The 16,986-nt window shown below is 44.5% G+C and overlaps 1 protein-coding gene across 3 annotated transcripts in view; it reads left to right on the forward strand.

The window, feature by feature from the left end:
* Positions 1-16,986, forward strand: part of LOC124146407 — a 95,834-nt gene that overhangs the window by 25,858 nt on the left and 52,990 nt on the right. For all 3 annotated transcript variants that reach the window (XM_046516675.2, XM_046516674.2, XM_048401508.1), the window contains one exon: positions 3,790-5,176. In XM_046516675.2, coding sequence (XP_046372631.1) covers positions 3,790-5,176 — 1,387 coding nt within the window. The remainder of the gene's footprint in view (positions 1-3,789; positions 5,177-16,986) is intronic.

Below are 16,986 nucleotides of genomic sequence, written 5' to 3' on the forward strand. Positions count from 1 at the left end.
GGCCAGGTCTGGTGTTGATGGTTCCCCATGTGTCTGTACAGGCCAGGTCTGGTGTTGATGGTTCCCCATGTGTCTGTACAGTCCAGGTCTGGTGTTGATGGTTCCCCATGTCTCTGTACAGGCCAGGTCTGTTGTTGATGGTTCCCCATGTGTCTGTACAGTCCAGGTCTGTTGTTGATGGTTCCCCATGTGTCTGTACAGTCCAGGTCTGTTGTTGATGATTGCCCATGTGTCTGTACAGTCCATGTCTGGTGTTGATGGTTCCCAATGTGTCTGTACAGTCCATGTCTGCTGTTGATGGTTCCCCATGTGTCTGTACAGGCCAGGTCTGGTGTTGATGGTATCCCATGTGTCTGTACAGTCCAGGTCTGGTGTTGATGGTTCCCCATGTGTCTGCACAGTCCAGGTCTGGTGTTGATGGTTCCCCATGTGTCTGTACAGTCCAGGTCTGGTGTTGATGGTTCCCCATGTGTCTGTACAGTCCAGGTCTGTTGTTGATGGTTCCCCATGTGTCTGTACAGGCCAGGTCTGGTGTTGATGGTTCCCAATGTGTCTGTACAGTCCAGGTCTGGTGTTGATGGTTCCCCATGTGTCTGTACAGTCCAGGTCTGTTGTTGATGGTTCCCCATGTGTCTGTACAGGCCAGGTCTGGTGTTGATGGTTCCCAATGTGTCTGTACAGTCCAGGTCTGGTGTTGATGGTTCCCCATGTGTCTGCACAGTCCAGGTCTGGTGTTGATGGTTCCCCATGTGTCTGTACAGACCATTTGTACAAAGAGAGATGCTAACCATTATCATTTGGCCAGAAACATTATGGAATTTTGATCCAAATTCTGCAAGTACAATTAGATGAATTATTTTAGGTAACAATTTCTACACATATTATATAGCTAATATTTGTTGATAATTTGTTGATTGTTATTTCAGGCAAGTGTAGTATTTCAACAAATTGGTTATTAGCACAAAATCACAACATTTGATGCCTTAAACCGCCAGTTACAGCCTTTCAGCACCCAAATCGGCTTCCCACTTTATGTTCTAACATTACATTCCTCTGCCACATACAATTATGGATAAGGGGTCATGTGGCCCTCTGCCTCTTAGCTGGTGACTGCGAACAATTCTCAGGTCCAAGGCAGCATAACATAATGAAATCTCCTAAATACACAATACTTTCTTTCCGTTTGTTGGCTTGAGTAAATGTATCACTATAACAAGTGTACGTATTAAAACAATTGAAATATAACAAAACAGATCTCACTTCTAAATTATGTCTATGTATTATGTACATTACGATAAATACAGTTTCTTCAGCAAAACCAATGGCATATAAATAAATGTGTATCAAAGGAATTGTGCCCCGGCTCAGAATAGTCAGAGTTAGCAGGCAACACGTAATTGCTTTGGTGCAGCAGCATATATATATATGGCTATAGGGGCATGATCTCATGTCAGGTCAAAATTAAATATCACAATAAATCAAAATCATTCAAATACATTTAGAAGCTGACTACAAACAACTTGCGTACCATATTGCAGTTCATTAGTGGTGAATATGTGTTATTGCTGCATATTGTACATATGGCTGCTACGGAACATCGCAGGACAACAGGTATGTGGGCTACAAATTTGATAATAATGAAACTGCATAATAAGAATATATCCAGTCAAAGTGCATATCCTAATCAAATAACTTATATACATTAATCACCAAATAATGTTCCTTATAACCATGCCAGTTTATAGAATAGTTACATGCACTATATATACAATAACAAAAAATGTACGGTATTTACAAAACATAAGCATATACACATGTCATTGAACAAATTCAAGTGGACTCCCCTATTCCCGGGGAACAGGACATTGCTAATCAGCCAGATCCCGAGGGTGACAATGGAATGGAGGAGGGCACATGCCCCTACTGTTTTATCAAACCCTGTGTAGCCACCCACAACGGAACAGCCAGATGGATGGGAGTCCCATGGGACATGCGCTCCCTCCAAGCCCTAATAACTGCACCATCAGAAAGGCTCTCTACTATAAATTCTGGAAAATAATTGACAACTGTAACGGGTGGAAAATACCAGCATATGTTCAAAAGAAGATCAGACTGGGTGATGAGGAGCATGTTGTCTTCCTTCACAGACAAATAATGCCGGAATGTGTGTTGACACTTGTGCGAACAAAATACCCAAATAAGATAAATGAGCCATATATGGGACACAAGTGGTGGCGAACTGACTTTGTTATTTTTCTCTTTGTATATATATGATCATTGATATTCTTTCTAAAACTGCAATTAATTTCTTTGGGGAAAATTAAAAAATTTCTAAAGCATAAAACAGTATTGAAACTCTTGGCATCATATAGCTGACTATGGCAATACAGTATCCTTATCAGACAAGTGATTGTGTTTTGTTTACATAAAGAGTGTAATTGCCCCTATGAGGTCAAATGTGTGACTTGTGCTGTGTCTCAAAGTTGACAGGCCTTCCGTTCCCTCCTGGAGGAAAAAGTGGCGGTTTAACATTTACTTGATGAAATAATACCAGTAGTCAAATCAAACATTGATACTGTCCATAATTAGTGACAATGAGGTACTGACTGCTGTGCATGACCCATCACTGCAAGTAAAACAACACGTTCTTCTACCCATGCGGCCCAATCTCCTACTCAGAATTCCATGCGGCCCAATCTCCTACCCAGAATTCCATGCAACCCAAACTCCTACCTAGAATTCCATGTGCCCAGCAAAGTACCTCTGCCACAGGTCAGTGCCATATGATGGTTTGTCACATCTTACACAGTCCATTAAAGATGCTGCGCACTCCATGTGCTGTCATTGAAGCCCTACAGAGAGCTAGCAATACGGATACTTTGATGCATAAAGATATATTTTCATGCACCTCACTGTCGCAGTTTAAGTAATATATCTAAATAATTATGCTAAATAATAATTAATGAGCTACAAAAGGGTTGCATTTAGCCCATCTGTTTCTGATTTTAGAATAAGTGTCTTTGTTTACAAACAAGAGAAAAGTCTGACCACATGATATACAAATTAGCCTGTGACAGTGGTGTTAATAGTCATCGCATGCCTGCTGTTACAGGAGTAAATAGCGAAAACAAGTTCATGCAGGAGAAAACTGTACACAGACGATGGGCCAGCATTTAGACAATTTGACAGTGTGTCAGTGACTACCCCTTGGCCAGTCAAATCCAAAATATCCATTGTTTCAGTTGTTGAGGCAATGGTTAGGTTCCTATCATGTATAGCACTTCAAAGAATGGTCTCTTTATTCTGAAGGACACTAAGAGGTACATGACCCTGGGAATCCTAGTAACCCCGACATTGACCATTGCAGTGCAAAGAACTTTGCATCATATTTTCTTTTTCCTAAAATCTATTAGCATTCATTATTTGGTTGACATGGTTGAAGTTTCATCAAATCACAAACATTATTTGTACTGTTTTTTATTTCAAAATGTAAAGAAAAATATTATATTTCATTCTCTGTATGTTTTATTCAAATACAACAGATTGGAATTTTCTGATACGGATTGTGATATCTCTCCCACTTTTGGATGCAATTGTTCACCAACTGCATTTATCTGCAGTTTTATCGTGAAATAAACCATGCTTCATTCTACATTGTACAGTTTTTAAGATGTTTGGTTGTTGTTGACATTTCAAACTATTACCTATCCAGTTGAGCTACAGTGCCATGGCACTGTTGTGATTGTATTCCATGTATATTTGTTGTAAGTACCTTTATATTTGTGACAGGCTCATCGGGCTCACTTTGATGACCTCACAGAAGTGCGCTTGGTCATCCAGAGGCCTGAGGGCATCCTTCAGAAAGCTCAGGAACACGCTGATAAGATTATGAAGCAGCAGCAGCTGAAGCCAAAAATGCCCCCCCTGAAGATGCCCCCAAGACGAGGTGTATCAGATGTCAACTTCAGCCCAAGTCCTGGCATGCCTATGTGCCCCAACAGTCGACCTGTTCTCACCAGTGTCAGCCCTGTGTGGCTGGGACCTCAAGGTCAGCACGATCCTGTGGAGAGGGTTGTGTACTGGAGACATTCTGACAAACAGACCACTGATGGGCATGGAATGTCACCCAGCAGCTTGACCTGTGAGCCCCAATTCAGAGGAGTGACCAGTCCACACAGTCTAGAAGTCTGGTGTAAGAATTGTGGGAATGAGGCAGCCTCCAATGTAAGTCATCATAGCCCACCACACTCACCTGAAGATAACAGTAATCCTTTGTATCACCAAGGAAGCAGCAGTCCAACTACACCCACAGATGGGACAGTTCCTTGCTCAAGAGTATTCATATGTGGCAATGCAGCCAATCATCTGGCTAACATGCTAATGTCAGGAAGTCCAGCCAGCACTACCATAATGCAGGACACGCATACACGGCTGGTGAAGCTTTCCTTGAAGTTTGACAATAGTAAAGTGTCAGTAGACATATGGCAACAGCGGAGAAATGTACCTAGGGACCAGCATAGAGTGTTAAACGGGACAGGCTACTTCAGCACTTCGAGTGGCTGTGTTCATTGTGGGGCAGATGGAGCCAGTGTCAATGTGGAACTCTTTGTCATTCAGGACGACAGTTTCTTTCACCACAGCAGTCACTATCTGTTCACAAGGGATAGCCTTTTCATCGTTGCATTTGATTCACAGAAAATACTCACCAACATGTCCACTGATATCGCTCGTCTGGAACAACTGCTGCATAGTATACAGAGTTACGTTGGGAACATGGCTCATATTGCTGTGTATGGCATCTTCAGCCTGAATGACGAGGAGGACAAAGAAGATGAAGTGCGCACAATGTTCTATGCCAATGACAGACAGCATGGAAAGTACTCTGTTTCAATCCCTCATATAGTGTTTGTTAATCGATCCAATGTTCATGAGACAACAGGTGAATTGTGCTCCAAGATATTGATGCACTCCTTATCATATGGCCAGAAAGTGCTCACAAGATCTCAGCATGTGTCTGAAGCAGTGTCTAGCCTGGAGCATGAGTCCCGCACTGTGTGGCTGGTAGAAGAACTCAGACAACAGATCTCTGGCCATTGTCCCCAGCACAAAGACTTAATATTGCAAGCTGATGTTCGTGCTGAGCTGGAGCAGATTGGATGCCTCAAACCACTAACAGGTATATCAACTTATATTTGGGGGATAATTCTACTTGTCGTAATAGTTTTATCAAAACTAGTCCATAGTTCAGAAGTTAGTGTGGCTCGACTCTGAAGCCATACAAACAAACAAAACTTTTAATTTTTTTAACTTATCCTGCATTACTCCGTATTGCATCTGACCCATGAAGATTCCGGGGTAGAATAGGTCTTCAGCAACCCATGCTTGCCGTAAAAGGTGACTATGCTTGTCGTAAAAGGCGACTGACGGGATCGGGTGGTCAGGCTCGCTGACTTGGTTGATGCAGGTCATTGATCCCAATTGCGTGGATTGTCTGGTCCAGACTCGATTATTTTACAGACCGTCGTCATATAGCTGTTATATTGCTGAGTGCGGCGTAAAACAACCAACCAACCAACCAACCAGCATCTACTGCTGTCTTTTGACAGAGAACTGAACTGTGTGGGATCCAGCTGTTGAAGAAAGTTGTCCCAACCAGTCCAGGAAGCAGCGCCCTCTCACAGTCGGCACGTGACCAGAAAGTCATGACGTCACATCAAAACACATAACTGCTTTGTCACCTCCACGGACGGACGTACTGTGTATCCCTTGTGGAAATTAAAGCTTATTGTTTCTATATTTTGCGTGTTTCTACATTCGTTGCATGCTGCTACATTGTTACCTGTTATGGGCTGTTACCTTAGGGTCTTCCCATTCGTAATTTGTATAGTTTTATCGCTCTTTTGTGGCTCAAGTCACAGTATTTACGGGCACAATGTTGTTCCCGCCATTTTGCTTCTTTCCCACCATTTTTGCCATTCACCACGTGGCCACGGAATTTCGTGTTCTGCGTTTTGAATTCTCTCTTTGGCTTGGGTAATACATTAAATTTATGTATTTTGTTTTTGGCGTGCTTAAAGCCTTGCCTTTTCGCTACCTTTCAGCGTAATTGTTTGCTCTCATAAACTTCAATAAAATACAATGTTTATGAGTTACATTATGCTTCCCATACTTAGTGGTTTTGCCACATGGTTATGTGTTTGCTTAAAGCTATGCCTTTTCGCTACCTTTTAGCGTAATTGTTTGCTCTCATAAACTTCAATAAAATACAAAGTTTTCAGTTACATTATGCTTCCCGCACTTTGTGGTTTTGACACATGGTTATGTTTTGCTTAAATTCCCGATTTTCTGCCGCGGGAACAAATCTGGTCGGGGCCGCCCCTTCTGCCGTGATTGTACGACACCCTGTACTTTCACAAGGCAGTGCCGATGTTGCAGTCCTTCGTTGCTGTGATCCTTCAGCTCGATACGAGTATCCAGGACACACCTCACTCAACGTGCTCGTCGACCCCCTGATATGGCTTACAACTCGGAGACTGTGGTCTTTCTACACTCTTGCCGTCACCTTTATCGACAACAAAACAAAGACCCCTTCCGGTGACGCCCGTAACGGGACGGGTATTCCTTTTCGTCAGCCATCTACGTTGACAGCAGCCACGTTAGCCGAGTTTCGCAGTGCTACCAACACCTCCGGCGCTCCCAATAAGCAACATCTCCGGCGCCTCCAGCTCTCCGGCGCTCCCGGCACCTCAAGCTCTCCAGCGCCCCCCGGCGCTCAGATCAACAAGCTTCAACAAGCTCAGATCAACAGGCGGAGTATCTCAACCGATCTTCTGCTTTGGCATAAGGGGCGACATTGGCAATCGCCTCTCCGGCGCCACTGACATCTCCTTCTATTACTGACATCTCATAGCTTGTCACACGGAGAAGCAAGGTGAAACAATTGTCTTTCAATTGTCGCTGCTCCTGTCGCTGCTCTCCCATTCTACTTCCTGGGAGGAATCTTTTCAACCAATAGACCTTTGGTCTGATTCAACCTGCCCACTGAGACGTTCTCCTTAACCCCGTTGTTTAAAGCGCTATGCTTTCGGAGAGATAACCTGCAGGTTTCCATCGAAACAGAGCTTCTGGTGGACAGCGTCTGTATAAGACTCGACGACGACATCCACTGTCTTCTTCGTCGACATGGCCGACACCAAAGCTGCTCAACCCTGGGGCACTCCCTGGGGTTTTCCACTACGCCCTCGGTGCTCCCGAGTTTTTCGCAAAACTCGGGTACACCACTTGTTTGTCTACCAGACAGTTCATTGAGGATTGCACCTCATTTCCGGCTCCAATGCGGCTTTCTCTGCTACTGCCCAGAGTGATTTACATGTCACATGTCAAGTACTCGGACTGTCAACAACTCCGACCGGAATTAGGTCAACTGACCATAGCGAGCAGTGCAATGTATTTCTACAGATTGGCTTGCATGCTTACATGTATGCTTGGTGCAACCACTCAACCAGACGCCTGTCGCAGTCCATCCATGCACAGATGATGGAAAAAATAGACCTCCACTGCCAACACGGCTGTCGCGAGGCACCTCGTTTCATCGCCCCCTCGCTATAAGAATGATAGCGACTATACGGCGTTCTAGGGATGGAAAAGATTGCCTTCCTTTGACCAGTTTGATCTTTTAGACTACGACACCTTCATATCTTCAGCCTTGGCTACCAGACACAGCGTTGATTTGATGCTTCGTCCCACGACCGTCCCATCGTTCCCTGTTGACTACTTGCCTAGTATCGTGTTGACGTCCTTCATCTTCACCTCGATATAAGAACAGGAGCGCTTATACGACGCTCAGGGAATGGAAACGATCGCATTACTTCGTGCAGTACAGTGCGATCTACCCGAACCACAGTTTTACAGATTTCCTCATTCTCTCCTGGACATATTGCCTCGACTTCCTACTACCCGGTTACGTCGATGCCCCGGCAGTTGATTGTGAAGCTGGTTTATTTCGTCTACATGGGGTTTGGTTCGCAGGCGAGCACACCTCTCCACGTATCATCCCGACGGTACACGATCGAAAACCCCTGTTGCTGACTTTTCAACTTTGCAGTCTTGTAGACGACCTCATATACCATGACTTCCCGCTCTTCCACTGCCACTTCCACCGTGTCAGTGGCTAGTGTTCTGAGATTGCCCACACCAGCCCACGTTGTGACAGACTGTGATCCGGAGATCAACACCATTGGCACAGCAACAGCCTCGAGATAAAAGGCTTATCCAGGACGTCACTTGCTGGCAGAGAATTCTCGGTCACGCCCTGTTGATCATGTCCACTGACAGCACCACCATAGTGTGGTGTCTGAGGATCCAGGGTACTCTCCACTCTCCCGGCGCAACCAACTCCACCGGCGCTCCCGAGAAGCAACACCTCCGGCACTCCCGGCACCTCAAGATTTCCGACGCCTAAGGCTCTCCGGCGCCTCGGGCCAGACTGTGTCAAACGGTCGACACCCCAAACATCGATCTGTTCGCCACATCTCTGAACTGCCAGCTGTCAACTTACATTTCAACGGTGCCGGATATGGCCGCTGTGGCAGTCAACGCCTTCAGCTGTTCCTGAGAAGGATTACGCCTGTACGCTTTTCCGCCTCCGGTTCAAGAAGGCCAAGTTCAGACCGCCTGCGTTGGATCTGAATGTGGTATTAAATGCCCTTCGAACCACTCCACTCGTCTTCCTTCTACGACCTAAGGAAGAAGACGGTTTTTCTACTGGTTTTGGCTACTGCCGCTCAAGTCAATGAGCTGCACGCCCTCGACGTCTCCCGTGTCCGGTACCCAGGGCGCCGTTCATCATGGACCGTGCTGGGACTTCATCGTAAAGAATCAACTCCCAGGACAGCCTGATAGATCATTCATTATCTCCTCCCCCTTCGTCCATTGTGGGTGCTGATGATGAGGAGGAGTGTCATTATGCCCAGTAAGGGCACTGAAGGTTGTTCTACGACGATCTAAAGCCTGCCGCAAGTCTAGGAAACACCTTTTTTCTGCCGGTCTCCCCTTCGTCGCAGTCGTTGGTATACTTTTCCCTGTGGCTCCGGGTGGTCATCCTCAGCTTATAAAGCCGCCGGATTGGACCCTCAACAATCCACACGAGATCAGGGCGATCGCATTTACCATGGCTCTTCACAATATAACTGTTCCATCCAGTCGCTCATGGAAGCCTGTTCTTGGCAATTGGACATAGCCTTCGCCAACCACTACTTCCTTGATGTAGCCTTGAAAGATGTCGCCGGCATTCACAGTTTTGGTCCCTGGTTGTAGCCCAACAGGTCATCTATCACCGAGGCCACTGATTCTCCGATACCCTGAGATGGGCATTCGCTCTTAGGTCAGTTTTAGTTTTTGGCTACCCGCCTCATTCTATTTCTGTCACCTATCCAGGTTTTACTTTTTGCATCAACTCTCGTTTCCTGACAACAGGAATGGTAGTAGATGTTGACACTGGTGCCGACGCCAACGCCACTGATTCTCTGATACCCTGAGCGGTGCCCGTCGACCTCACCGGTGTTCCTCGCCACCAGACTAGAGGTCTCTCCTGCGTTTTGTCCTGGGAATGGTCGTAGATATTGCCTTCGATACCCAGAGCGGGGCCCGTCGAACTCTCTGGTGTTTATTACCTCAGATTAGAGGGCTCTACTGCGTTTTGCTTTCGCTCTTAGGTAAGTTCTACTTTTTGGCTACCCACCTCATTCTTTTTCGGTTTCCTATTTGGGTGTTTCGTTTTTGCATTGACTCTTGTTTCCTGAAGACAGGAATGGTCGTAGATGTTCCGGTCATCACTTGTATGCGGTACGGATTCATCTGACCTTGACAAGGGTTTATTATGGATCACATCTGAAGGTATGCCCACCGGCCATGCCGTCTGATAAAGATGCAATACAGAGAAATGCAGGATAAGTTAAAAAATTCAGTAAAATCTAGATATTTTTTACATTTGTATACTTATCCTGCATTACGAAGTCTAAGTGCCCTCCCTTCGCTACGCTACCTCTTCAAGAAGTTTCAGATGTTATGTGTTTTGGTGTGACGTCATGACTTCCGGGTCACGTGCCGACTGTGAGAGGGCCCTGCTTCCTGGACTGGTTGACAGAAATGGCTACCATAGCCTAATTAAAAACAAACATTTTCAGATTTTCTGTTGTGATACTTTTAATAAACCATATACAGTATTTTTTATATTGGTGATTCATTCCACATTTGCACAGTATCAGGTAAAAATTATTTGTTGTAGTGAAATGTTCGAGCATTTACAGTCTGTAGCTGTGAAGAAGTTCTTATATTGTAAAGAGCACTGAGATAAGATTACATAGATATTCAGATATCCAACTTGTTAACCATTTGTAAAATGTTGTATATTTATGAGACTGCCATCTTTTGGATAAGGGTGGAAAGTTTGTTTGAGAGTATAGAGACTTGTGACTAGTACCATAGGTAGCCCCACATATTGTTCTCAGTGTGTCTAAATTTAGCCTTTTCAATACCCATACTTGTTCTTGAAAACAGTAATCCTATACCTGGTCACAAAGTCGAATATTGGTGAAATATATGGTAAGTATATATTCTCAAACATGTTTGTGGACAGGCAGTATGTGAAAGAAAGGTCTTAAGCAGTTAATCATAGATCCTACTTTATGTACAATATTATCTGTGGGATGAGACCTTTCATTTTAAGAACAGGATATTGGTTTTGGTTAATCTTTCTGGAAAACTTTATTGTCTTCGTCTTTAAACATTACTTGTCAGTTATGCGCCCAAATGGAGATCCTTTCTAGGTCAGCATTCAAATTACTTGATGCTAAGTTAGGATCACTGACAATTATTTAAAGAGACATATCATCTGTAAAGCGACTTATATTACTGTCCATACCAGGTATATCTTCAACCAAGTCATATATTAAAAAAAAATTTTTTTTTAAAAAGTCCTAGGACTGATCCCTGTGGAATACCTGCTATGTTAGATTTTAGCAGTTGTTTTAACAGTTGTTTTGTGTTAAACTTGAGAGGTTGCATGATTAGAAAACATATTCCGCCAACAATGTAACATAACAATATGAATATATATTTTATATTTTTTATTACGTGTTTGAAACCTTATCTATCGTGTAGTTGTCCAATTTTCGATCACAAACGTTGATACTACTAAATTTTGTTTATCCGACATACTCGTTAATCCGACATAATCATATGCAACCATCGATGTCGGATTAACGGGACTTGACTGTTTATGAGTGAGTGAGTATGGTTTTACGCCGTTTTTAGCAATATTCCAGCAATATCACGGCGGAGGACACCAGAAATGGGCTTCACACATTGTACCCATGTCGGGAATCGAACCCGGGTCTTTGGCGTGACAAGCGAACGCTTTAACCACTAGGCTACCCGACCGCCCCGACTGTTTATGAGTTGCATAGTAGTCATGCACAGCTAGGCCAAATTAGAAAGGCTAATAAAGGGTAATAACATCGCATACGGAAAAGTAGCCTACTTGTACCAACTATTATAACACATAAGCCACAGATTGTCATCATGGTCATGTGGGTGGCTCCCCTTCACACACAATGTTCACAATGTGCATTCAAGTTCAGTGGTAAACCCATAATTTTTTACTTATCCTGCATTACTCCTTAATGCATTCACTGCTTACTTATGACAACTAGAAGGACAGCACTGCGAAGGTCCTGGGTGAAGAAATAAAGTTGTTGTTCTCAAGTCCCAATCAGTGGCCTTCCGTCGCTGTCCTGTGACCTTGATGACACCTAAGGTCATCTTCACATCACTGCTTGTCGCAGCACAGCTAGGACGTGTCCCAGCGGAGCTCTCCTTTTGGATTAATTTTAGACCTTCAGTTTTCGTCTACAATCCTAAAATTGATCTGCGATGGGTGATGTATTCTTTTCATATTACTTTCACCATGTTGTGTAGTTTTATGTGAATTAATTAGGCGTGAAAAGACTCTTGTCTTTTTTCCCGCCACAATATTGTTGTTTGCCGCCATTTTGAATTGTTACAATCGTTTGCCTGCCAAGGTAGTCATATTGTTTACAATTCTCAGCTACGTGTGTATAACATATTCTTATGTTTTTAAATACTACCAGCTTTGGCGTAACAGTGAGTTGCGTATACTCAAACTATTGGATACTTTTTCAACTCGTTAAAAATATGGTTGCCGATAGATAAATATCAAATCTACGGCTTTCTTCCAGTCCCGCTTCATCAACAATTCTTTTATTGCGTACCTATGTTTATGCGATTAAATAGTTTTTTGTTGGTCTTTTTGGTTTACATTGAGTTGCATATATGTACTATTGTATACTCTTGCAACTCGTAGTTTTGCCGATAGATTATTGTTCAATTCTATGGCATTCTTCCAGTACCGCCTCGTCAACAATGGCGTAATTGCGTAACAAACCTTTGAGCATTGTACGAATTGTCGTGGAAAAAAACTTACAAAGATTATCATCCACGTTGTTTGGTCTGTACGCAGATGTGCTCTCCAAACCCTAAATGGAAATATAAATACCCTTGGTTTACATTGAGTTGCGCATACAAAAATATTGTATACCCTTGCAATTCGTATTTTTGCATTCTTCCAGTACCATTTCTTAAATGGTTTAATTGCGTAACTTATGTTTGCGTGGTGTACATATTGTCGTGGAATAATCGCCCAAAGATCTTTATCCACGGTCCTAGGCATGCACGTAGATGTGCTCGCCAAAATTCAAAATGTAATTTTTGTGGAAAATCTCTAATCCAATGAGTTTACTATATAAAAGCAGGTTACTCACAATCATATTTTGCAGTTATTCCGTCGTGAGAAGAGAGGAATGTCACTATCGCAGAATAGCGAATGACATGGTTCGGTCATTACCACCCAACCGTTATTATCGGCAGGTATTATGATGCCTCTGACTGCAGAAGTACCCCGGTACACCATCCCCGAAATCAACAATACCGGAGGATTTTGTGAGTATCGTAAGTGCTCCTATTTTTTCAGCCACCTGACACTTCCAGATACATGTATGTTAATCTGTGACGTCGGCGACAGCACCAGCGTATCAAGATGCTATGATGGGGGTAGATTAGACGCAAGCCTTGATCCAGTCAATACCTTTGAGCTTTGTGTCTCAGTTATCTGCGCCGAGCACAGCACTTGACTACAACCCAAGCACTTCTATTACGCAAGCGACGCACGATCAGCTTAGCGCTGTTCCAACATATCAAGCATAGACCTGGGCCGAGCGCAGCGTCTGACTGCTACCCAAGCGTTCCTATTACGCAAGCGATGCACGATCAGCTTAGCGCTGTTCCAACATATCCAGCATAGACCTGCGCTGAGCGCAGCGTCTGACTGCTACCCAAGCGCTCATATTACGCAAGCGTCGCACGATCAGCTTAGCGCTGTTCCAACATATCCAGACCTGCGCTGAGCGCAGCGTCTGCGTACCAATCAAGGTCTCTACAATGACATTAGCCCAAAGGCTTACAGTGTACTCGGTTACGTAACCGGCACATGATCAGCTTAGCACATGTACCCGATTGGGTAGCAGACCATCTCGTGTCAGTAACGCCCTCCCCTGATAACGGGGTAAATAAGAGGGACACCACGAGGAAGACTTCTCCAAAACTCACATATGCTCCGTCATTTAAGCGACCAATATCATCAATGTTTGCAGTGGATCAGAATCTATTAGAGGATAACCCTATCTGATTAGATCACTTCCAAACTATGGTATTTTTCCTACAGCGTCAGTTTGACCACAGGAAAATTCATCTTGAGACCGTTCTGACGGAGATTACAGTTACACCCAAGACTTTATAGTGTTTCCAACTGAGATTCTGGTTTCAAGGGCAGTCTATTACGTCAACCTTGGTCATCTACTCCCCTGTTCAATGAACAGATCGCAGACACGCACGTCAAGTTCCCAAAAGTCAAAGCGGGCTGGCAAGTCAGGAAATTATAAGCCTAGACGCGCGTTTCTCAGGGAAGACCAGCATTCCCTTACTGGGAAAGGGAGTGGCAGAGACAAATCTCAAGGACGATTTCATACTTTTCGCACTATATCATGGTGTCCGTATACAGGTAGAGATAACCCCACCGTTGACCACAGTTTGATTGGGAAAATCCAACATAGACATACTGTTGGTAAGAAGAGCTGTAGAGTGGGTTCACAACCCAGTCTTTACACCGGGGTTTTATCCTCACACCTACATTGTACTCATGAAGGACCCAGACAAGATGAGAATGATCCACAATCTCTCTCTGTTCAACGAACGTTTGATTCTTGATCAGTCTCGACTATCCATCCCAACCGTAGACTTTTCAGGTCAAGTTCATTGGGTTCACTACCAATGGTAGTAATTCCCATTTGACATGTCAGTGACACTTATGGCTATTTACAGGAGTAATGAAGCCAATAACTATCTACACTTGACGAACACTTGGTTTGAGTCGTAGATGGAGGGCAATCTACTGTATCATCAACACATGTCAATAACTGGGATAGACAATCAACGAGGCGAAGTCGGGAGTATTCTCCTTCCCATTGACTTCAGTTCATAGGAGACCTGTTCAAGACAGACCAGGATATCCTATCTGTACTGAGGGACAGATGGCACAAGTTTCTACTTCTGTTGTCATCTACTCTACACCAACCACACACACTTCGCCAGTGGCAAGTGTTGCTAGGGTTAATCACCTCGGCACAGGAGTTAACTAGCATGGGCCGCTTACAACTGCGACCAATTTAATTTTTTCCTGAACCCTTACATCAGGAGTCAGGATCCACTCAAGGCCATCACTCTACCGACTAAGCTAGGGCCTTGCCTCAATTTGTGGCGTTGAATGTCTGCGGAGTCTCTTTATTCGGGTTTTCCCTGAATACACACCTGTTTGTGGTCGTCCTGCTTCAGGGGTGGGGTCTTCACTTACAAGACCAGATAAGCTCAGGGCTATGGCCCGGCGCTCAATGGAAGTGGCACATAAACAACTTGGAGTTGGAAGCTTTAATTCTGGCTACATCACATTGGCAGAATCAACTACAGTTAGCCCGACTCGCAATATCCCCAGACAACAGCACTGCGGTGTGGTGCCTGTGCAATCGGGGAACAACACACTCCCATTCAGATTTGTTCCATCTAGTGGATCGGCTGTGACTAAAGTTCATAGTTCAGCACGTCCCCGGATGTAGAAACATAATGGCCGATACTTTATCACGTCCAGACAGGGTGGCTCCCACCGAGTGGAAATCTCTCACAGAAGCTTTCCAGTTACTGCTTCAGGAATTCAGGCAACCAAACATTGACTTGTTTATTACTTGCCTAGGCCACCAACTCATGACGTATATCTCCCCGTTGACGGATCCGCAGACTTTGGCGGTGGACGAGTTCAGTATCACTTGGGAAGGGCAAAAAACTTACACTTTTCTGCCACCACTTTTACTTCCAAAGGTGATACAGGGGATCAAGGAGACAAGGTATCTCGATCTCTCCTTTGGTCGCACCCTGGTAACCAGTGAGAGGGTAGTTCGTCAAGCTCCGAAAAATCTAGCCGAAAACGAATCACTACCCCGCTGACAGTGGTCCAACCTACTCATCCACCCTCAACAGCAAATTGCCTCACCCAACGTCTGCACGCATGGTTCGTCTTTAAAAGGCGTTTAAGTGCGAAGGGTTATTTCGACACGGGCAGCAAAGCTATAGCTTTAGTTCATCGTTACTCTCCCAGAGACTATACGATGACAAGTGGGGATCACTTGAGACTTTTTACAGGGAAGAAAAGAATCAAGACCCTACGATTGCATCACAATTCCTAGAGGAATACCTCCTACTTTGCGTACCCAAAAACACTTGGAAGGTAGCACCATTACTACGTAATTGGCTGCAATTATCTTAGTGTTGGCCGTTTCCGGAAAATCACAATGTGATTAAGGTCACAGAACTACAGGCCATATTATGCTCATTCAGGCTTGAGGATCAGAAGGCCAAGTTCTGCCCACCTGATTGGGACTTGAACCTGGTACTTTGAGGTTTGCGAGGGCCCCCTTCGAGCCCCTCATTGCATCCTCATTTTCAAGCTCCTTCCCAGCGCGTGACACCTTCGTTATAGTATAGTATAGAGAGCTCCCCGAACGGGCTATCGCTGTGAGGAGCTTGCCTCATTTCATGACCTCACCAAGGAAACAATGGTTTCTCTTGGCATTAGCAATGGCGGTATGGGTGAGCGAACTACATGTGATCGACTCAACCCGGATCCGTTTTGAGCATGGGACGCACGGAATGGGACATCTAGGGTTATGCTTGGATTTTATTGCTAAAATCTACTACCAGGCCAACCCGACCGTTCCTTCACCATCCCACCTATATCGACTATTGTGGGAATCGTACATGGTGAAGTTCTCCTGGAATCTGTGCGAACAGTTCGAGTTTTCATTCGACGCTCCAAGACTAGGCATGGTTCGAGGAAGCGGTCATTGAAACCCGTATTTACTTCGTCCACGACCGAAGTTAGTCGCATAATCGCAAACACCATATCTCTATGGTTACGCGCAGTAATCCTTCAGGCCTACGAGATCGCCAAACGGAACTCGCCGAGAGCAAATTACCCACAAGATCTCAAGGTGTCAGCCTTACCAGGGCTCAACACGGCAATTGTGGTTTTGGAACAATCACAGAAGGATATTTCTGGAGAGTTGAAACATATTTTCGTTAGTCATAACCATCGCGTTGGGGCTCTCGAGGATGTTGAAGACGTTCGAAGTTTGGCCCTCTGGTTGTTATCCTGCAGGTTGCCAACCCCTGACGCAAATAATGAACTCGCCTTATACAGAGCCAGTCAACTTCCATGTGCAGTCACTCAATCGCCGCCAGTGGAAGAATATTAGACAATCTTGTTTGTCAGCGACGGCTCTATGACGTAGTAAGTAAAGAATTAGC

This window comes from Haliotis rufescens, unplaced genomic scaffold (assembly GCF_023055435.1).
Source record: "Haliotis rufescens isolate VD_foot unplaced genomic scaffold, xgHalRufe1.0.p SCAF_22, whole genome shotgun sequence".
Classification (NCBI taxonomy): Eukaryota; Metazoa; Mollusca; class Gastropoda; order Lepetellida; family Haliotidae; genus Haliotis; species Haliotis rufescens.